We start from the raw sequence: 24857 nt of genomic DNA on the forward strand, positions 1-24857 counted from the left end.
CGAAAAGGGTCATTATGACCAATTTGGTAGTAATAGGTATATGCCAACTCATGGTAAACCCAGTGTTAATACATAACTGATACATATAAATGTTAATCCAAACAAAATATCAATAATGTGAGTAACTATATGGTAAGAAAAGCAGTTTGCTATTGAGGATGGAGATATCGTATTCAGCTGACTTCAATCAAACCGTTCACCTTTAATCAGACACGTAATCCTTACTTAAAGAGATAAGGCACACGCATAAAAAAAACAGCATTTGATACTGAAGTAATTTGACATCTGTTTTTCGCCCTAGAGAATCAAGACAGTTCTCACAGGACCTTGCGTAAAGAAAATGGACAATATTTATGAAAAGGTAAAAATCCTAAAATTTAAAATTTAATGAATGATTTGATTTGATTTTTTAAAGCAAGTAAACTAGTTAGGAGGGCCGATATGATTAGTTCAGGGTAGATTCTGCAATTAAAAAAATAATATGTGCTTGTATTAAATAAGTAATTGTATAAATTCTTCATTACATTATTAAAATATAAAGAGTAGATATAGGCGTACCTATCTATATATTTGCTTTTGGATTGGTATATTTTTAGAATTTTTTAAAATTTGTGGTACAAAATGTTTTGTTTAATAAAATTCTGTTAAAATTTAAATCGTTTTAACAAATACGACTGGTATATTTTAAACCAAATATTTTACAACTAATCATTTAAAACAAGTTGTTTGAGAAAAAAAATTGTAATATTTAAAGGATGATTATTATATAAAGCAAATTCAATCTCCATAGCTTTTTTTGTAATAGTAATTGTAAACCTTTTAAATAACCTTGATTTTAAAAATGTCTAAAACAACGTAGAGAATGTATTAAAAATAATTCAAGACATTGATTTCAATATATTTTAATTAAAATTTATTTTTTTAAAAAATCAATTCTTAAGATTTTTTTATTTTTGGCTAAATATTACATTATTAAAATACTTTATTCTATAAATCAAAGATGCAATAAAAGACATTTTTTCTTAAGTTTTCATTTTTTTGAAATTAGTTTTTAAAAACTATTAACGCAAATATTACAAATATTTATCACAATATACTATAGAAGTTATGGTTTTACAATGGCATTCATAAAACAAATGGCTTTGATAGTAATAGGTTCAAATATGATGGTAGCAATAATCATTTTTCAAGAATTCTTGTTTTATAATAGAATGGCTTTTCAATATTTTCTAAGTTAAGAGCGATTATAATATAATTATTACATAAAATACAAATGTTGATAAAAAATTAAATTGAATTTTACTGAGCTTCTTATTTGCTCATATTTATGTCCTCAGCAGTCTCATACAATTAATTTAGTATTTCTATCTGTGTTTCCGGTGATGTTACACATGAATATAAATTAATATATATAATACTTTCCAAGTCATTTCAATTACAAGTAATAACACTATGCATGTTTTCTAGATGAAAAGTGTTCGAAACTTATAAGCAATAAAAAAAGTAAGAAAAATATTGATATTTTCCCACAAGTTTTCATCCCTAACTTCCAAATAAAAATTATTTCGTCGTCATTTCAATATATTAATTTAAATATCGTCTTCTGCTCTGTCCAATTACACGGCTTTTAAACAAGAGTAAAAATAAGAAGAAAATAATACAGAAGAGACAGATGAAAGAAGGTGACTTTTAAGGTCATAGATATTGGCATCTCAAAGTGAGAGATAATATTAGATTATATTATTTCCAATTTTGAAACATTGGGAAGCTTAATTAAAGTGCATCTTATAATTTTAAAACCGGAAAAGAGAACATCTGAACTAGTACCTCTTTCCAAACTTCTGCAGGAGAATGTATAAAATTTTAGTATAAGTATGTTAGGAGTTAAATTTTTTGTCAAAAAAATTGTTCAGATGACTATATAACTGCTCGTGCTTTTCAATTTCTAGTACCAGAAAGAAGGATGTCTGAAGATCGAAAACTTCCTCACCCCAGAAGAAGTGGAAGAACTGAAAAAGGGACTGTTGGACGTTGTGGAAAACATAGCAGACGATAACAGTTATGTCTTCTCCGTGTACAGAACTGGAGCCCAAACGGTAAAAATACGACTGCTTTCATCAATCTATCATATGAACTTCTGTTATTACTGCTAGAGTGGGCTGGTATTTAAGGTATGGCTTGGCAGAGAAGCTTGAAGCTGGAAAGGTATATGGGGGTTTGGGTATAAAATTTTGAAAAACTGATTGATCGAATTACCTTTAATAGTAGTCGTTCTGTCTGTGATCATTAAATGGTCTTCTGTAAGACAGCTAACTCTTAAATATTTGATTTAAATTAGGCACCTTTTCCATAGCGCTCTATGTTCATTGGAAAGTAGCAGATTTACCCATTATGACGTAATCTTCATGATGAATAAAAAATTACAATATGTTCAATTGAACAACCAATTAAACTGAAGATTTCTTGTTTTATAAAGCAAAATTTAGATCTTAAAAAACAACTTATACTTTATTAATATATAACTTAAACTTAGACTTGATTCTTTGTAAATTTGTAGCTTATCTTCAAAGAGTCTCAATTTTCAGACATTTTCAATGAGCACCATGAGAATATAACACACTATGATTCAAACTCTAATGAGTTCTAAAAACAATATTTACCATGGACGAATAAGACAAATTTTTAACTGCTAACGTAGTTAATATTTCATTTCGACCTTGTGAAGAATTGGGGATTTATAAATTTGTTCTTTTAAAATGAAATAAACATTATAAAAAACTATTTTAAATTCGAATTTTTAAAAACGCAATATAGAAAAAAAGATTGTCCTCGTTGAATTTTGGAGTTTAGAAATCAAATAGTTATACTCAATTTTGAGTTTCAGAGTCATGATGAAATTAATAGAACGTAGCGTATTGACAAGAAATAGAAACAATTTAAATATATTAATACATTTATTATTTTTCATCGACTTAAAAAATGTTAATTGTTACAAATTTTTGTTTCTTTTAATTTCACATGCTTCATGTTTAAGAGTGAATTTTATAATAGATTTTTATATCCCTTCTTGTTACGCTAGAATTTTTAATTTTTATACATATCAATTAATAATAAACGATTGTGGTATTTTCATAACTCATTTATCAATTAGTCGATTAATTTAATTGAATAAATCTTAAATTGAAGACTAAAAAGTAAACTCTAATTGAAATAAAACTTATTGATTATTAGTACATTTATTCAAATTATGATTTTGATAAATGATTTCATTATTTCTTCTACTAGGAAGCCGACGATTATTTTATCAACTCGGCAGACAAAATCAAGTACTTCTTTGAAAATGACGCTTTTGACGCTTTAGGTAAAAGTCATTTACCCCTTCGTATACTTCTAGAAAATGTTTTACTTAATTTCATTAACATGTTAAAATCAAGTATTTACTAGAAAATTTTATGAAATGATATGTTTCTATTATTTTCTGATTGTCAAAGCACAAAAGTGTTTTTTTTTTTTTTTTTTTTTTTTTATGAAATGCTGTTTAGTATACTATTTTAATTTTGGCATCAACTTTCAATAAATCTGTGAAAATAAGTATATATCGAATGCAATATGAATAATTCAGAAAGTAAATCTTAAATATAATTAATAATTATATTATTATTATATTTATTATTTTAATTATGCATTAATATTCATAGTGCATAGGCAATAACAATAAAATTTTATTGCTATTCACATATTAAAACATTTTCCCTCTTAATTCAAAGATGTTGGAAGTAAATAATTTTATCAAAAAGTAATTAAATTATAGATATTATTCAAAAAAATAATAATAACTATGGAAAAATAAACCACACAGGAGAGCAGAGTTAGAAAACTAGAGTAAGAGATAAGCCATTAATTTTTCTGTAATTGAATTAGAAATTTTTAAAATATATTTTTATTTTTTCTAGGCAATCTTACAATGGATAAAAAGCAAGCTCTCAATAAAGTTGGTTATGGTAAGGAAGCATTGCTTATAAATCAATCTAAAATGCCGATTTTTTTTTCGCAATATTCAATTTTCTTCTAAATTTATATGCAGATTTTTCTGACTGCTGATTATTTGTAAGTCGAATAGAATGTTTATTGTCGATACTGAAAGCTCTCTGATTAAAAATATCCGGATATTTTCGAATTTACACATTTTTTTCCAATTTTTCCAGAGAGTTTAGACGAATTACCGTAATAATATTTACCTATAACCAATTTAAAATATGCCAATTTTTTCTGAATATTCCATTTTTTTTCTAAATTTATTAGCATATTTTTCTGGCTGCCGATTATTTGTAAATCAAATTGAATGTTTATTATCGATACTGAAAGCGCTCTGTTTTAAAGTATCCGGATATTTTCAAATTCACAATTTTTGGGAGGGAAGGGGACTTTTTCAAAGAGGTTCACCGAATTACCTTTCGATTTCGGCCATTTTTGACAATGTAAAGGGCATGCATAATTTCATGCTTCACAAGAAGATTCTGTCTAAGATGTTTAAGAAAATTGCAGAAGAAAAATAATTATGCTAAACTCATCAAAATATGTGTGTATAGCTAATATACAAAACACAGAAATCACACATTGTCGAATGGCAACAGTCGAATATAAACAAATTACACAAACATTTCAAACTACTTTATTGAAATTGAACTGATCACTGGTAAATCATATACTATCATTCAACGTTTTGATAATTATTGAAGCTGTAAAATATTATTAAAATCGCTTTGGATAATACTCGCAGAAATTATATTCTCACAAATGAGAGAAGATGCAAAAAAAAAAAAAAAAAATCCAGAGATGGATGTCAAATAAAGCTTAAAGGACACGAAAATAAGCTTAACCATTTCCAGATGTATAATCGATATGATTTGCCTATAGAAATTGATAATATAAAGTCAATCTTCTAAAACCGGTATGTGTATGTGTAGATAGATCGATGGAGCTTAGCGATCTTGGGATCTGTATATATAATGAAGCCTGGTGATCTCGATATAATCGTAAAATTGGCAAGTACACTCAATAGAAACAAAAATAAACAAATAGTTAAAAGTTTTATTAAAATATCTCGAATTTTTCTCTTTTTTTGCTTATAATAAGCAGAGAAATTTTAAAAATTCGTCACATCAGCTTCAGAATTATGAAAGAAAAAAAAAATAATGCTGCGTTTTGCATGTGCCTATTTAAAATTTAATTATTACAAATCCTTGCACTTCGTAGAATACTCAATGCATTTATTTCAGTTTAACTTGAAGTTTTCATGGCATATTGTCAGATATTCTATGTTTTGTATTATTTGATTGAAAATTATGTATATTGGAGGCAGAAAATATACGGAATAGTTTGGAATTTTTTGATAATTATTTTATATCTTCTTAATTATATACCGTTACGTTTGCGATAAGGCTAATACTAATAACGATAACTAATTTGGGCAGAAAACAAAGCTACTGATGTTACAAATTTTAATCAGCTTTGTAAAGAAAGGGGGCAGGTCTATAACTTTCCAATTACCAGTTTCTAATTGGTCCCCTAAATATATTCGTGATTGAATCACTACAAAATGTGAGTTCATTCATGGTCGAAGTTCACATATAATTCGTTCCATTTTTTAGAAAAAATTCGAAAAAAATAGATGAATATATACATTTTAAATATTTTTATATAGAGTTAATAACTTTATACAAAATATAATAAAATTAAACATTTACATCCAAACAATTTTATTGTTCAATGCAAGAATTTCATTACAATTTTATTTAGAATATTAAGTTTCGATTCATAATATATCATTAGTTTATAATAACTTTATTCCATTTTTTGCAAACTCCTTTTGAAAAAAAAAATAGGAAAAAAAAGCATGTGGAACTAAAATTTTCAGCAATAATTGAAATAAAATTATATGAAAATAAGTCTGGAAAAATATGATATAAAAGGAATCACTTTTCCTATTAGTAACAGATAATTTTTATTTAAATAATGGTATTAAATCATCATAATTACAATGACTTAGAACTAGATAATCCTCGTTTGTCAATGATTTACACACGTCAGCTCATCAGGATTTAAAAATGTAGTATTGTTACTCAGATAGATTGAACCTTCCTTCTTTGAGAGTACTGTGGCCGGCGATATTTGTTTCAACTTCGTCAGGAATGCGATATGATACGGAATTAAGAGATACTACGTAATAATTTGGTATTTCCAGCAGAATGGAACGCATACATTCGTGACAAGAGGATAAATCTCGATGAAACAGAGAGTTAAAAGAAAAAGATAATATTGAACTGGTGCCGCTCTTATTAAATACACTCACACAATCAATTTAATCCACGTCACGTAAATTTTTGTTCATGAGATTGCTTAAAACATGCTGATTATAGCTAAAAATTTAATGCAAATCTGATACGAAACTTGGTTGAATAAGTTTTGTTATTCATTAAAAAGTTTATCCACTATCAACCAAGATATTATATTCTTAAAATTCTACTCATTTTAATAGTACCTCCTCCTAGGTACGACAACTGAATACATACTTTCAATATAAAATTGTATAAAAAACAATAGATCTCCTTCAGTACGCCATTCTGAATTCTCGTCTAAAGCACAGTTACAATATAATAATAGCAAATTCATTGTGGTTTTGCTGTGTTCCTGATGTTCCTGTGGCTGAATGTTCCTGAAAAATTTCTTATTTATTTATTTATTTTCTTTATAGCATTGCATTGGTGGCATCCCATTTTTAAGAAACACACTTTCAGCCAAAAAATAAAAGTAAGTTTTTAAAGAGTTTTTTTTTTTTTTTTTGAGAATTTTTTATTTTGAAAAATGGCATAACATAAAACTGAATATTTTTCGCAATCAAATATTTTCTTATTTGAATAAAAATAGTACTTATGGTCTCAAGTGTTTTTTTTTCGTAGTGGGTTTGCGTAAGTATAGTACATATGGTCTTTTTTTGTTAATTAATTAAATTTATTTTATTGATAAGTTCTTCTTGTAATTAATCTATACTTATAATAAAGCTCAATGTGTGTGTGTGTGTGTGTGTGTGTGTGTGTGTGTGTGTGTGTGTGTGTGTGTGTGTGTGTGTTGGCGCTCTACAGGCCAGGTCATTTGACATACAGCTATCAAATTTGGTACATGTATACCTTAGAGGTCGGGAATGTGCACCTGGGGTCCCTTTTTTGGAAATTTTAATTAGAATTTTAATTATTAATTAAAAACTAACTTTCCCGCCAAAAGAATCTTCCATTTTCCCCACCGCCAACTTTTCCGCCAAAAAAATCTTCCATTATCCCCAGCGCCAAACGAGAAAGGCTTCCGTTGTTTTTTTCTCCCAACAGTAATGAGGCTAGGGTTAAAATTTTTCGGCGGATTATTTCAATCGGTTCTGCTTATTTTCTTAATGTTTGATGCATTTAAAATTAAACATTGTTAATGAATCAATCTTTCAGATTCATTCTGAAGTACTTTTGAATTAAAATAAAACAGAATAAAGGAAATTAAAAATTTCTAATCCACATAGCGTTACCCCAACTGGCGTAGAAAAAATCACGTATTTGCGTTACGTAACCGGCGAAGAAAATTCACGCATGCGCATTCTGTTCTGATTGTTGTCATGACAACATGTATATGCTTATAGTTTTAAGTACAACGTTTTTTAAGTAGTTTTTTTAAAACCTGTTTTCAACCGTTTATTTTAAACGATTCGTTTTATTTTCTTAGTGTTTGATGCATTTAAATTTAAACATTGTTAATGAATCGATCTGCTCATAATGAATCTAAGAAAATTTTGTTGACCAACTCTTGAGATATTACATAAATTTAAAAAAATATTCTTTAGTGCCCATAAAGTTTAAACGCTGAGTGACTCTATTTTCAGTAATCAGATTATAAAAAAATGCTTTGTTTCAGTAAAAAATATTATTATATTAATTGAAGATAAATTCTTTCCACTTTAATTTAAAGCATAAATTCTACGGGTGCTAACAGAAAATGAGAGAGATGCATATTACGTTATGACTGAAGGCCTTTATAATATTATGAATGAATTATATGACTATCAAAATTTGAAGTTTTAAAATATTTTGATGAAGAAGCTATTCAAGTAGAAATTGCATAAAATATTTAATTATTAAAATTTTAACGAACATTAAGATTGGCGAACCGGCTGGTCGCCAAAGGCGGCTAGTATGAAATAAAAAGCGACTAAAGACCCTACAGTTCCCAAAAAGATGCCTACTCTAAAATATGTTTTTTTAATGTCTCCAACTAAATTTTTCGTATTTTAGAAAATATAATTTGTATACTTCAATTATTTTATCATTCCTCATTCATAGATTTACTCTAACTAATATTGCAGGACTTGATGCAAACACTTCAGTACAAGGACCCAGTAGTAGTTCAAAGTATGTTGATCTTTAAAGTAAGTACGCTTATTAAAGTATGCTAATCTGGATTTCTTCAAATGTTAAAGTTAAATTAAACCCGATTCTCGCTGTTGACAAAAGGGAAATAAAAAATATATTGATTTTACAATGATAAAATCAATGAATTATTTATTATTTTTATAACTATTTTAGTTCTTGCTATTTCACATTTCTATAATGAAACTATTATGTTTTTAGCTAAAAAAAAATATTTTGAAGTTGATAAACTTGGTCGAAATTCCGATACAGATCTGTAATTATATTTTCATGATCTAGAAAAAGCCCATCTATTTTCCTGAATTTTTGAAGCATCATTTTAAAATAAAACAGACAAACAACATAACAACTTATTTAATTGCTGAAATTACTTCCTTAATTACTTTCTCAGATACAATGAGGTTTAAACGTATATCTTACTTTTTTCCCTCAAAATTACAGTTCTTTTTTCCACATTTGCTTGCTTAACCCCCCGGGTGGGCACCTCGAAATGAGGATGAGATGCTTCCGGCATGGTGGTTGGATATCTCCACCCTGGGGAGTACACTAATAGGTGGGGTATCTGACTCCTCCCATCGATGACGGGACGTACTTCCTTCGGGGAGGGTTGTACCGTGGCCGGTGACGGCCCTTAGGACACAACCACAGTTCCCGCCAATGTTGCTGTTGTGGCGGTCCTGTCATTCAGTTTTTATGGTTTAAATCCGTGTGCCTTCGTGGTGGGTCGGAGAGTTAGATGGCTGACTTCCGACATTTGCTTAGAGTTAAGACGATAATTTGAATTTTAGTATTAAATTATTTTAAATCCGTTCTCAACAGATATTCTCTTGCACCCTATTTAATATCAATAGGCAATACAGATAAGGCAACCGAAATTTTGTTAAAATTGAAAGAATTTTGTCAAGAGATGGGGTTTAAATTTTGAGAAATGAAAAAACTTAGTCCCTTATGTATCAATGTAATATTTTTTCTCTTTGATAATCCTATTTTTTGGCTTTATTTCATGAGTTTCCTAGAGTTAGTTATATAAACGTTCGTTTATAAAGCAAGGACTTACAAAATCTTTTTTATGCAAAGGTTTGCGATTTATATGAAAATTTTGAATAGTCATTTGTCTTCTTTTATAAAACAACTATTAAATGCCGAAGATGGTTAGATGGTTTGTCATATTAAATAAGTTGCATACTGTAATCAAGGATTTACAAAACAGGACAATATATTGGCAATGTCAATAAGTTGGATTCACAACGCACCAGTTTGCAATCAATTTCTTGGTACTATATTAAATAATTATTTATAGTTTTCGGAAAAAATATGCCGATATTTCTCTCATAATCATGAAAAAAATCATTGGTTTTTTTTCTTGAAAACTACTGATTTGTAGTTAGGTACCTATGCTACTCATCCCTTGATTACCCTATCAATCTACCCAATCACCCTATTTCTTGATTTCTTATTTATTTTCAGTAATTTGGGGTATTTCTATCACTTGATTTTAAATCTAGATTTTAAACTAAATATTCATTTTCTTTATTTTTCAGAAACCGAAAATAGGAGAAATAGGTAAGAGTAATCACAAGAATTTGTAGTTTAATTATTAATGTTTATTTTTATAATTCTATTATAATATTACTTTTAGTATTATCAGCTTTATCTTTACTAAGACCTTCATTTTTAAAATAAATATCATTATTTCTTTCATATCTTTGAATAGCCTCCTCAAGTTTTTCTTATACATAATATTATTTGACAATTTTTTTTGAATGCGTGTTCGAAGGAACATGGCTGGTCTCTATTATAATAGTAATGACATAGCCATTAATTGCTTGAAAAATCCTAATCCTTTGAGTGCTGTTAAATATGTTTAATGGTTATTAATAGGAAATTAATCCTTAATTAGAGCTTTCCTCTCCATAACAGAATAGAAATATTTTAGAAATATTTAGAAATATTTTAACAAAAGTAATAATTGAGTCTTAAAAATAAGAGGAAAATATGTACAGGTAATAATAATTTGAACCTTTTTTTCAATTACTGTTATAAAACAGATATTTCTGTATTGTACAATTAGAGAATTATTAAAGTATTGAGAATTATATGAAACTTTAGCCTGAAAAACTATTGTGGTTAGAAGTGACTGTTGTGACAAATACTGTTATATTTTAAATCCAAATCAAAGATTAATTGAGCATTACATAATAATTTGACTTATGAAATTCAAAAAGTGTGGAAATATATATTAAGATCTTTACATTTAAAATAACAATAATGTTATTGAAAAAATGTTCATTTAGTATCTTTGAATAAGAGAGTTTAAGAAAACAATTTATATTGGAATAGTACTTTTACAGAGATTCCTTATTCTCAGTTTTATATAAAGTGTTTCTATAAGCGAATACCTTATGAAAAAACCCCTTAGGGGCTCACCTACTATGGGTGAGTACGGGTGTCCCAATTTCGAGGTTCCCAGGGATCTCTGCTCCATTTAAGTTTACTTTTGTTTAACAATCATATGGCAATATACACATACCATTTGTTTTGGATCAGCATAGCCAGTTTTGGCTCTTGAGCCATAAAAATCCAACATCCAATCAAATCCTTACGAAAAACATTTAAATTAAAGCTATACAGTACTTCCTTATAACGCCATAAATTATGCAAAATCGAAAAATAAGACATTACTTACCTGACTATACCAGTTTAGCTATGTATTTGTGTAATTTTGAAATAATTTCATTCGTTTACCCCCCCCCCCCTTTTTTTTTTAATTTCTTCTTATTTGAACAAATTTGTTAACAAATTTTTCAAAGAAGCATATTTGAGAACTAAATAGAATAATTTTACTAATTTTATATTTTAAAAATTAATTTCGAAAATTAAGGCTTTTACAGTTTGTTAAGGGATATATAAAAATCTAATTAAAATTAATGTTTAATTTATAGCTCATTATAATGAATATTAGGAAATTAAATATATTTTTCTCAAATTCACTACAAAATAAAAAAAGTTGTATGGAATCGAATTCTATTTAAATAAATCGATTAAATGGTTCAAATCTATAGCATATCAAAAAATGAGTAAAAGGTCAGAACACAAAATTTCATTTTTGAAGGCATGAAATGAATCAAGTTAAATGAAAATGTATAAAAAAGGGGATATTTTTTTATGATATTGAATTCTGTTTTTATTTAGTTCGCCCTCATCAAGACTCGACATTCCTATATTCCGAACCTCCTACCTGCATTGGCCTGTGGTTCCCCTTGGAAGATGCCACTTTGGAAAATGGGTGCCTGTGGTATGTTCCCGGATCTCATGAAGGTATTATACTGTGATTCCAAGCCATTTTGTGTAAAAGTGTTATGCTCTTATTAAAAACCATTTGAAAATTTGAAATATATTTTAATTTTATTCTTTATAGGGGATCCTGTTCACCAAAGGTTTGTTCGAAACGAAGGAGAAGGTCCAAGATTGGTAATGCAAGGGAAATTGCCAGAATACTCAGATGAAGAATATGTTCCTGTTCCGGCCAAAAAAGGTGATTGATATTTGACATCCCTCCAAGATTCTATAAAATTTGTTATTTATTATAATTATTTCACTTCGTAGTACTAAAATCTAGTAATGATATCATTCTTATTAAACTATAATAAAGATTTATTCAGTGGGCAATCCAGACAGGCCGCGAAAGCCTGGTTGGTAGAGCTTTAGTTCGCGTCCCTTAGGTTGAGAGCTCGAACCCCGTCGGCCGAAGATTCCCCGCGTTCCTCGTGGCTGACTCGCGTATAAATCTCTCGTGGTCACAAAGCTATCCATATCGAGAGTAATATCACTCGGGGTACTGGATCAGGAGTGATCGTTCTCCGATTCAGGTCTAAATTACGATATGTGGATGAGTGAATGAAGTCCGCTCTATAAAAAGGGTTGTGACGTGTGTATAGCTAAGTCGTTCTCCTGGCCCTAGATGGCGCTACTATAAGAACAAGAGACGCTCCCCCACCGGCTTAAAATCTCTGTCTTATAACAGCGGGCTTGTCCATGGCACGTGCCATAAGAAACAACAAAACAATCAATTCAGCCTATGTGTATATAAAAGTGTCAATATTTACAAATATGTCTTATTTCGTTTTCTTTTCGTTTCGTCACTAATTGTACAAAAAAAACAACGGTTTATTAATTCAATTTCTTTAGAATGATTCGTTTTTTTAAGTATTACTAATTTAGTTTCGATGTTAGTTTATGCAATGAGAAACTCCAAAAAAAGAGCTTCAGATGACGCTAGTTAAGTTACAACAAAGAAGTTAAGAAAAGATGTGTCATAATTTTATGTATCCTTTTAGTTATATCATTTTCATAATTAGTTTTTGATTATTTGAAGCTTTTGAATGGGTGGAATCATTTTCAAAAACCATAGCTTGTTACATTCTGTCGTGGAAAAAAAATTAAACGATTATAACTCTGAAAATCATTCTCTGTGGAAAGCAACCAAAGTCAAATCACAACCATTAGCAGTTCCAAAGTATTAGTGACTTGTTCACGAGAGGACTTTAAAGAATAAGATTCTTAGAAATAATCATGCGACTTATAATCATAAATTTTTCAAATATAATTTTCTTAAAAAAACAATATATTTTCTAAACTAATATCCAGCAGTTCAAATATACTTCATAAAAAATTAAAATGATGTTTGAGACTATGCATCATCAAGGAGTGAAAATTTTCCTGAAATAAAAAATGTCTAAGAATTTAAAAACTAAATCTAATTGTGAATAGAATGACAAAGAATTTATAATAAAAACATAATTTATTTTGAAAATTAATGACAATAACTTGTTAAATAATTCATTTTTTACTTTTAAAATTACTTTAAAATTTAATGCATTAGGAATTCAACTATCTAGATCTAACATTTTGATAAATGTTATATTATAAATAATTTAGATGGATTTTAAGTTACTATAATTATTTCCATAAAATCTTTTGGCAGATGAATGTTAAAATGAAAAAGGAAAAAAGTTATGTTTATTTTCCATTTTTCACGTCTCTTACGCTTTAATCTCCGAACAAATGAATACTTCTTCTGTGTTGGAAAAGGAGGAGCAATACACTATGCTATAAAATGATCACTAACAGTCTACTAGTATTTCTAAACTCCTACCATAGAAAACAAACTACATTGACTATAAAACAACTTTTCAAGTAACTTATCAAGTCCGAAATTCGACTTTTAATATGCTTTTTTTGTGTGATGAGAGCAATTTTCTTCTAGAGGAAAATCAGTGAATACGAATCCTTTTGAATTGAGCGTTCAAATGCTAATATTCTTCCACCTTATTTATTTCTGTCATGCATATTGACGTTCAAATACGGCAACCCAATATTCTTCCACTTATTTATTCATATCTTGCAATTCTACTTTGCAACACTTATTTTATTGTAATTTTCTGGGTGTGTTTTAATTTTTTAGTCATTTATTTGTCAGATTTATTCTATTTATTTATTTCTGTCATGCATATTGACGTTCAAATCCAGCAACCCAATATTCTTCCAGCTTATTTATTTCTGTCTTGCAATTCTCCTTTGCAACTCTTATTTTATTATTGTTTTCTGCGTGTGTTTTAATTTTTTAGTCATTTATTTATCTGATTTATTCTATTTATTTATTTCTGCATATTGACTTTCAAATACAGCAACCCAGTATTTTTCCCCTTTATTCGTTTCTATCATGCATATTGACGTTCAAATCCAGCAACCCAATATTCTTCCAGCTTATTTAGTTCTGTCTTGCAATTCTCCTTTGCAACTCTTATTTTATTGGTGTTTTCTGCGTGTATTTTAATTTTTTAGTCATTTATTTGTCAGATTTATTCTATTTATTTATTTCTGTCATGCTTATTGACATTTAAATACAGCAACCCAGTATTCTTCCCCTTTATTCGTTTCTATCATGCATATTGACGTTCAAATCCAGCAACCCAATATTCTTCCAGCTTATTTAGTTCTGTCTTGCAATTCTCCTTTGCAACTCTTATTTTATTGGTGTTTTCTGCGTGTATTTTAATTTTTTAGTCATTTATTTATCTGATTTATTCTATTTATTTATTTCTGCATATTGACATTTAAATACAGCAACCCAGTATTCTTCCCCTTTATTCGTTTCTATCATGCATATTGACGTTCAAATCCAGCAACCCAATATTCTTCCAGCTTATTTATTTCTGTCTTGCAATTCTCCTTTGCAACTCTTATTTTATTGGTGTTTTCTGCGTGTATTTTAATTTTTTAGTCATTTATTTGTCAGATTTATTCTATTTATTTATTTCTGTCATGCTTATTGACATTTAAATACAGCAACCCAGTATTCTTCCCCTTTATTCGTTTCTATCATGCATATTGACGTTCAAATCCAGCAACCCAATATTCTTCCAGCTTATTTAGTTCTGTCTTGCAATTCTCCTTTGCAACTCTTATTTTATTGGTGTTTTCTGCGTGTATTTTAATTTTTTAGTCATTTATTTGTCAGATTTATTCTATTTATTTATTTCTGTCATGCATATTGACATTTAAATACAGCAACCCAGTATTCTTCCCCTTTATTCGTTTCTATCATGCATATTGACGTTCAAATCCAGCAACCCAATAATCTTCCAGCTTATTTATTTCTGTCTTGCAATTCTCCTTTGCAACTCTTATTTTATTATTGTTTTCTGCGTGTGTTTTAATTTTTTAATCATTTATTTATCTGTTTACGAATTTTTGTATTAGGATTTTATGTTACGTGCTTTGCCATTAATTATTTTTTCTTTATAAAAATAAAATTCACCTTCACCCAATACAAACCGAAAGGGGGCATTTTGACTCTATAAATGGAGATAAAAATCGAGTAACATTAATGAATATAAAATGTAGGTAATATAGAGCAGCGAATTATGGCATTGTGATAAATTTTTAATTTGATGACCTTTAGGTTACGCAAAGGTCATTGAAGGGAGATCGTTAAAGTTCTAAGTAGTAGTTTTCGCTTATTAATTCAGCTAAATATTCATTTGCAGTTCATATAACTTTTATTAAATATGTATAAAGTTTCAGTGGACTATCATTGCTTTTAAATTTTCTTTATTACCATACAATTTAATTTATTACCATAATGTAAGAATTTGATAATTGCAGGTGACTGTGTTGTGATTCACGGATCTGTGATTCACAAAAGTGGACGTAATACGACACAAGTTGCAAGAACTGTGTACACTTATCACATGGTGGAAAAGGATGCCGAGTGGAGTCCCTTGAATTGGTATGAATATCCTTGGTGATGATCCTTCTTCATCATTATCATACATATCAAACAATAATTATCCTTTTGTTCTGAGAAGTCTAAAGTTATTTAATATAAAGTTTCTTTAGAAAACTTTTATTACAGGCACGTTGGGTAATATTGAAAAGACAATTCTTTTTATTGATGTTAAGTTTAGAATAAAATGAATTGTAATAAATTTTACTTAAAATAAGAAATTACAAATTAATTATTGCATCAAAAATTGTAATTCCTTAAAACGTTTTCTCATGAATCAAAAATTTTGTGTGTGTATGATAGTGAATTTTAATTAGTAATCAAAGTTACAAATTAGTTATTAAAACAATGGTGATATTTATTTTTATTTCATTTCTTCAACCTCTATTGTGTAAATATTTCTTCTTGAAAAATTGAAGTGATAATTGACATCTAATTCGACTTAATGAAACCATGTTATTTTTCTCGAATGTTCAAAAGCTCAGTATGTTTTCAAAAAATTGTTTAATATAAGTTATCAAAAATTATCTATAACATCATTGAATAATTTATATTAAAACAGAAACATCATCATTTTTATCAGCAAATTTAATTTAGTATCACCTGGAAATCTGGTATCTTAACAATACAGGAATGCTAAAAACATTTTTTATGAAGATTCCTACTACCAATATTTAAAATCAATAAAAAATGACGTGAAAACTCCTTCAGGTAGATGCTATTTTATTTCATGTCATGAATACATCTCTTGAAATACTGTTCTCGTGAAGTTTAATTATAGTTAATTAATTTAAAATATTTGTCTTTTTATAATAAATAGGTGTCTTTTTTAAAAGACTAATACGAGTCTTTTAATAATTAGTCTTTTAGTAATTTTATTAAAAGACTGATACGGGAAATAAATAATTCTATTTTATTTCTCATGTAGTTTCACACAAAGAAACTCATTTTGTTACTATTATTCATTCTTAAATGTAAACCAAAAAGTATTAACAGCATTCATTAAGGACTAGTTTATATATATCGTAATATATTATATTTATTTAGAAAGTGGTGGAGAATTAAAGTTATATAAATAGATTAGATCTTACATTTGTTCAGCAGAATGTATTGTTTAAAATTTTGCTTTTTTTTCAGGACTCAACCAACTGAAAAACTGCCCTACCCATCACTATATTCAAATTAGAGGGAAAAGCCTCGTTCTTGGGCCCAATATTTTGGTTTGGTGGAAGCCATAATCAACCATCACGAAAAATCTGAATGTGGTGAATATGTGAACATTCCTGTGCTTCAGTTATTCGATTTGTATTGCAGAAAAAAAATACTGATTAAATTTTTAATGCTTTATGGGATTTTTAATTGTATCTAAAATCTGCTTTCACCTTTGTTATGTAAGCGAGGATGTTAAATAGTTGATGTTTTTTTGCATTTGTAATTTTATAAAAAAAGACACATGCAGGTACTTGACAATTTTTTGTATTACTTTTGTTCTTATCATAAACAAAATAAATACAACAATGAGAGCAGCAAATGACTGTCTTCCTTCAGATCTGGTTCTCCCTTATATTGTACGAATAAAAATGTCTTTTTGTTGGTCTGTCTGTCACAATAACACTTCCTAAATGCTGAAAAGTCACCCTCATCATCATCGTCATTTTTCTTTACATCAAGCTGGTGCAAAATGTCATAACATTCATCCTGCAACCCATCATTAGAATGTTTCACGAAAAAAGAAATGAACCTTTTTTTTCCCTTCAACCAATAATCAATCAGCAGTCATTTTCGATATGCATGGATTCAATAAAAACCTGCAAAAAGCACTGATCACCACACCCACCCCCTTTCCTGTTTTGGTTTTTTTTCCCTGTTATTACATTGATTTGCAACATTATGTCATCGTAATAAGCAGAGTTAAATTATAGTAAACAGAAACATCACTGAGAATATAAGATAATAAAGATTCAGAAAATAGCAGGTTCAATTCTTCCTTTTTAATGGATATTCAATAATTGGTTTGTTTTTGTTTTCGAATCTAACAAGAATACTGATCGATAACTCTGAGGTCAATTCGTGTAGCCGAGGTGTACAAAAATAATATCCAAACCCAATATCCAAATATCCAAACCCTCGTCGAGGTAAAAAATTAGGAAGCGTTACATATCTTCATTGACTGATCAATTCATTAGTTCATTCTTCGTTTTAAACCATCAAGGCATATAAATAAGACTCAAGTGTGTATGTTTCTATGCAAAACTGATTTGCTTTTGTTTACTTTAACTAGTCTTTCAATTCACCGATTAAAAATTTGGTCAAAGGTATTACTATCTGGAAATGAGAAATATATTACGTCATATAAGAAGACACAAACATTTAACAAAATATTAAATGATGTATATCAAATTTTGTTTTTTAAAAATGATATAAAATTACTGTTCAGTTTTATTTGTTATTTGCTAAGACATTTAATGCAATAAGAGAAAAAAAATTAAAATCATGAAGAAAGCAAGGATTATAACTTCTAAATTTTTAAAAGAGAGCATTTAAAAAAATGGTCTAATATCTTGAAACGGTACTATGAACCCTAAAATGAGAAATATGATTTTTTTTACTAAGCAAAAAATTATTTATCTGTAATAAAAAGTAAAAGAAGAAAAAGTGACACTTTATGCCAACAATCAGAATAATGCATACATAATCCAAATAGCTCAACTTTTTAAGAATTCAGTTAACCACGTGATCGCCCTGGGCGAAGCTAGCTGCCAATCATGTATCACGTGGTCACCCTATTGTTGTTTAGTATATTTTTTCCCCGGTAGAAGCGAGACTCCTGTACTAGGAGGAGTGTGATCTCGGCTCTCGCTCTCTTCCGAGAAATTTTATGTGTAGTTATCTAGGCCTGCTACACTATGGCGTATACATGTGTCGTTTGTTGTTGATGTTACCAATAAACCACATAAAAGACAAGATGTGTCTTCAAGTCATTTCATCCAGACCACAATCTTCACTATTAAATAAATTATTGTGTAATCAAGAAAAGCAACGATAACTTATTTTACACAACTGATATTCGACAAAGCGGATCTTTCCTCTTCTTTCAGCCATATTTCCCCCACAATTTATAAAATATTCCACTGTGCAAGGAAGTGATCTTCAATAAAGTTTAGCAACCATATGCTACAAATAAATTTGCATATTAAATGAGTACACCATAAGAATTGAAGTGCCTGATGTTACAAGTGTAAAGGTTTTGCAAGAAGAGTTTTGTCACTCAGTTTTAATTAATGTACTTCAACAGAAAGCTTTAGGAATTTCTAATTTTCAGTAACACAAAATCTCATAAAAAGGCTATTACATATAAAAATAGGCTTAACATTCTTTAAAAAATATCATTAAACCCATTTTTCTATATAAATAATGTAACTCATATACAGTAGATTTAAAGAATTACTTTTTGCTTCTATAACCTAATCAAAACAATTATTAAAACAAGCATTATTTTAAAAAATATTAATCAATAATGCATTACTTTTGCCATAAAATAGAATTTATGAAAACAATTACGGTTGATCAGCGGTACGGGAGCAAAATCAAGTGGTTGTATTTATAACTTAAATCTTCTTTTTCCATATCATTGAATTTTTTATATAATAGGAATGAAATTAATCCTTTCAATACAAATTACTTTTCTGTGAAATCTGAATTAAAATTGAGCATTTTCAGATTAGTTGTTTTTATTTCAACCATAGATAGTAACTCCAATAAGTTATGGCAAAGATTCCAAAAATCAAAGGGAATAACTTTCGGCAATAAGAATCAAGGTTGAATTCACTTGAACAGAAGATGCCATTGCAGTTTTTAGTTCCTTTTTTAATTTCCACATTTGTTCTTGATGGATTAGAAAGTCTAGATTGTGTTACCAGAACTTTGGATGTTTGCCGCAATCTCATGTCATCTTTCATGCGGTCGAATCTTTCAAACTGTAATATATCCCTATCATGCTTCTCTGGAATCAGACGCTAAAATGTAAATAAGAATATATTTTTAACATATTTTAACAATGTAATTATTATTAATATATCAATCAGATTTTTTTCCTCATATTCTCGCTTTTTCCAAGTGACACACTCTCGTATCTATATATAAGTAACACATGATTATTCAAAGTTCAAATTTTTAAATTCCGCATCACACAAACAAAAAAATTCAAGCACAATTTCTAATGAAGCGTAATTCATACAATGCAATAAATATATTATAACTTTAAATGAAGAATTCTTGTATATATATATATATATATATATATATATATATATATATATATATATATATATATATATATATATATATATATATATAGAGAGAGAGAGAGAGAGAGAGAGAGAGACAAAGTTCATCTCAAAAATAGCCCTAGTGTTGCTTTTAAAGCAGGATGTTAATGTAACTAAACTAAACCAAACTTGATAAAGTTTTATTATTCTAATATATTATAATTCTAAAAACTAATATTTATTAGAAATGAAATTATTTTATCAAATACATTTACAAATTTTTATATCGAACTGTCTGTACCCACACCAGAAACCAAACACTCCAGGCAATTGCTGAGGCTGCCTAGTTGAAAATCTGCCATTATATTGAACAGATTCATAGAAAAAATGGAATTTGTACTGTTTTAATTCAGCAATTTTATTTAAAAATACCACATATACTGTACTTACCTTTCTATTGACAAAATACATCTGATATGTGAAAGCATATTCCAGTAACGAACTAAAAACTGTTAGGAGACACACAAAGAGCCAGATGTCCATGGCCGTCATGTAGCTTATGGTGGGGAGGCCTCCTCTTGCCTGAACCACCTGAGTGGCCAAAGTGAGCAAGGAAGTGACGCCCAAGGTAATTCGGGCAGGAACAGCCCCCACATCCAGCCAGAATGAAATCCAGGAAAGGAAAACAACCAAGGTGCTGGGAACATACACATTGAGGAGACTGGAGCTTATTCTTCGTATGAATGTAAAATTGGCATAGAGATAAGTGTAATTCCCTAAAAGGGATTAAAAAAATTGTAATCGCACGTCTTTGTCATACGTCCATATTTTTGATACCGCAAATATTAAAAAAAAAAAAAAAAAAAAAAAAAAACGGAAGCATTTTTTGCAGCTATCAAAAGGATCGAAAACGAACATAGTTAAATTAATAAATATTTGTAAACATTCATAGATTTGTAGCATTTTAATATTTCAATGTATGTCCATAAAAGTAGAAAAGCAGAGCCTGCCCATCATACCCAAGCCATATGGGCAAATGATAAGTTTCGCGAAGCTAACACCCCTCTCCCCCAAAGCACAAGTGAGAGGTCCGGCAAACCGAACATCCCAACCCCACCCGATTTCATCACACCAAGATCTTCAGGAAACCAATACAGTTGTGAGCGCAGGAAGAGATCAGCAACAAGACCTACGTTGCCTCAATCCTATTGAAATACTATCTAATGGTATCATTTCTGATGCATAATTATGTATAATTAATTATTTATCTAATTAATATTTGATCTAATATATATGTAAAGCCCTTCAGTGCATAGGTTAAGGTAAATGTAATAAACTGGTGATTATGTATAATTACCAGTGATTATTCATAGTCACCTATAAGTTAACTTGTAATTATACATAATCGCCAGATTATGTATAGTAATATTCATAATCACCTATAAGTTAATTTGTAATTATACATAATCACCAGATTATGTATAGTAATATTCATAATCACCTATAAGTTAATTTGTAATTATACATAATCACCAGATTATGTATAGTAATATTCATAATCACCTATAAGTTAATTTGTAATTATACATAATCACCAGATTATGTATAGTAATATTCATAATCACCTATAAGTTAATTTGTAATTATACATAATCACCAGATTATGTATAGTAATATTCATAATCACCAGATTATGTATAGTAATATTCATAATCACCTATAAGTTAATTTGTAATTATACATAATCGAAAGATTAATCACATTTATCATAACATATATATTTTCTTCTGTCTATTGTTTTGTATTGTTTTAAACAATTTGCAATTTCATTATATAATGATTTGCTTGATAATAAATTTGGATGTAGCTTTTTCATCGAGTATGCTGATAAATATTTACAATTTTGTTGTCAAAATAGCTTAATCAGTTTCCTTTATCTATGGAACTATGATTTTGAGCTATTGTGTACATTTTTCTATGATGAAAATAATAGGGAGACTCATTACTTTTGAACAGATATAATTCAAAATTAAACATATTTACAAAGTAGGTTTAACAGCCATTTACTATTATTTTATCTACCTGACTTATAGTGCTTTTAATTTATCATGATCACATACATTAACATGCATAAACATACTGAGAGACAATAAATTCTTTGAAAGTTTCATGATTACAAATCTGTCCTCTTTTTTTTTTTTTTTTTTTTTTTTTTTTTTTGCGAGAATATGAGAAAGTAATGCCGGCGTCCTGGCATAGACGTAGCGCATCTTCCCCAGGTTCGAATCACGGTTCGGGCATGGTTGTTCTTCATCCATGTTCTATCTACGAGGTGTGTGGATATGCCCCCCTGTAAAAAGGGGTTGTACAAGCGAATGTGTGTGTGTCATCTTCACATGAGTTAGAAGTCAGACTTCTGCCCTCGGGTGCTCAAGGGTCTTTACCCTCAGAAGCTACTACACCCCCTTTCCGTGCTAACGCGGACACGACATCATCATCCTCATGAGAAAGTACTATAATTTATATACAAATGCATGGAGATATTTTTTTTAAAAAATCTTATAGATATAAAATATTTTTTCTTTCTCAGCACGTTTAAAAATAATTATTAAAACATTTAAGATTGCATCGATAAGAAACATTAAGATTAAGATGAAAAATATCGCACCTGATGTCCATATTTCCTTCGTCGTGTACGCCCTTGGCGGTAAAAGCTGATATTTCAGAGGTTGAATATCATTTGTAAACACAATACTTTCTGTTTTTTGGAAGGGAGGTTCGGCTTCCTCTGCCCAATGAAGAATAGCTCTGTCGTCAGGATTTGACACTTAAAAAAATAAACAGAAACGTATGAATTAAAGCAATTTTTATTCATTCGTTCAAAGGCTTTAGGAATAGATGCGTATACTCACAAAGAGCTATCTTCAAGAAGCATTCTTGAGTGTCCATTGGATAATAATAAAAAATCATTTGGCAACCAATAACTAGATTGTATCTGAAAGTGGAAAAATATGTTTGAACGGAAAATAAGAAAATTTAATTTTAATAATAAAAGCGTAAACTTTAATAATTTTCTCTTAAATTGGCAAATGAAGTTTGTTGAATGCTTTTTTTTTGGAGAGCTTCAAATATGGATAAATCCTTATTTTGAAATTCTGTGGTACAAATATCATAAACCATTGCTTAAATATGTTTTAATTAAATATTTTTGAAAACAAAATTTTACTTTTGCTTCTAAGAATTTTAATAAGCTATAGATCAATAAATATGGATACACCAGTTTTGAAACTTGAAGATTTCTTTTTGTGAAGAGGTAGGTTAGTATAAGTGGTAGATTTCAGATCTTTAACAATATGCTTAGCTTTAATATATACAGCTACATTTTTTATCTAAGCCGTTATATCTTTTACTTTCTTGTGTGTGCATATATATATATATATATATATATATATATATATATATATATATATATTAGTGGCAAGTGGCAAGAATGAGAACATACGAGTAATTTTAAAAAAAATATTAGAATATTATTTAATTAAAAATTATGCTGGATTTTGGTATTTTTTCCCAATAACATCCAAAATTATTATAGCTCAAAAATAGATTTTTAAAAAGAATCCAAATTTTTTTAAGTGCCTTTTTTGTGATAAAGATCACATAATCGCGCAAATTTTTCCTTAAATTTGGAAATTAATTAAAATAATATTTAGCTAAATTCCCAACTATAGATTACATTGTTGCTCTGAAATTCAAACAATTTTCATTGTTTCTTCAACTATTTAATCCCATAATTTTCTTCCATTGTTAAAATCTAAAGAAGGAGGATTTTTTAAGGTCTATATAGTTCATAAAACGAATAAAAACGTGAAATTGCAGTACCGCAAAATTTTAAACATAGAAGAACCGCATAGTCGCTTTTAATAAGTTGCGATGTCACTGGACTAATCTTCATAAGAAAAAGAGTTAAAATTAATGGAATTATGGATATTAACTTATGTCTAAACAAATTAACTGCAATTCAATATAGCTAACATCTCCAGGGAACCAGCTGATCACCAAAGTCGGCCAGTTTTAACTAGAAAGTAAGTCCACTCTATTGTGAGTAAACTGAGTAAAGTTATGTAAATTTGAATATTGTTAGCTTATAAAAATGTTGAATTTCAGACCAGTTCATTCACTTCCTCAAGAAAAATAGGCCAATCTACGCCCAGTTACCCAAGTTCTAATTAGTCTAAAATTATGTAATAGTTAATTGTCCGAAAATAGCTATAACTCGACCAGTTTCGATCGCAGAAAATATGAACATTTCTTGTTCTTTTATCCATTCATTTATGTATTCATTTTAAACGTCGAGTATCAAGAATTTTCATAAGACACATTCAACATAGGAATTCCTATGATTTGAGTTCGGTGGAATTTACTGGCCCTAAAACCATTTCTGCTTATGCAGCGCTAACCATAAGGTATATGCATACATATGATACATAAAAAAGCGTATGGTCATGTTTTAAAAAGGAATTCCTAGGAATGTGATTCCCCAGGAACAAAGGACGGCATATTTAACTTTATAATTTTTTTGATAAATGTATTTATTGAACGAAAAAAATTATTATTATAACCTATAAATAATGATTTCAATGATGAACGAATCTGTTTTCTGGGCTCATATTCTTAAAAGAATATATCGGATTTCAGCAAGGCAGTATTTTAGTAATTGAACTTTAATTACTTCCATTTCAATTTAAAGTTCTAATTTTTCGGCAGTTGATAGAAAATTTTAGAGATATACTGCACAATGGAGGGAATGGCATACCGCTTGTATAATAGTATGAG

At 28.8% G+C, this 24857-nt stretch overlaps 2 protein-coding genes across 2 annotated transcripts; one reads left to right on the forward strand and one right to left on the reverse strand.

The window, feature by feature from the left end:
- Positions 1-226: 226 nt before the first annotated feature.
- LOC129960668 (phytanoyl-CoA dioxygenase domain-containing protein 1-like) lies at positions 227-17284 on the forward strand. The gene is made up of 11 exons (XM_056074226.1): positions 227-361; positions 1950-2096; positions 3286-3361; positions 3954-4001; positions 6755-6810; positions 8402-8464; positions 10007-10028; positions 11658-11783; positions 11884-12000; positions 15633-15756; positions 16891-17284. Exons 1-11 carry the CDS (start codon positions 341-343, stop codon positions 16937-16939), a joined length of 849 nt encoding a protein of 282 aa, XP_055930201.1. The 5' UTR covers positions 227-340; the 3' UTR covers positions 16940-17284.
- Positions 17285-18903: 1619 nt separating this feature from the next.
- On the reverse strand, positions 18904-23013 carry LOC129962161 (glycine receptor subunit alpha-3-like). The gene is made up of 5 exons (XM_056075899.1): positions 22934-23013; positions 22690-22848; positions 20472-20797; positions 19671-19769; positions 18904-18927 (listed from the first exon to the last, which is right to left on the reverse strand). The coding sequence occupies exons 1-5, from the start codon at positions 22989-22991 to the stop codon at positions 18904-18906; spliced, it is 666 nt and encodes a 221-aa protein (XP_055931874.1). The 5' UTR covers positions 22992-23013.
- Positions 23014-24857: the final 1844 nt, after the last annotated feature.

This window comes from Argiope bruennichi, chromosome 2 (genome assembly GCF_947563725.1).
Source record: "Argiope bruennichi chromosome 2, qqArgBrue1.1, whole genome shotgun sequence".
Taxonomy (NCBI): Eukaryota; Metazoa; Arthropoda; class Arachnida; order Araneae; family Araneidae; genus Argiope; species Argiope bruennichi.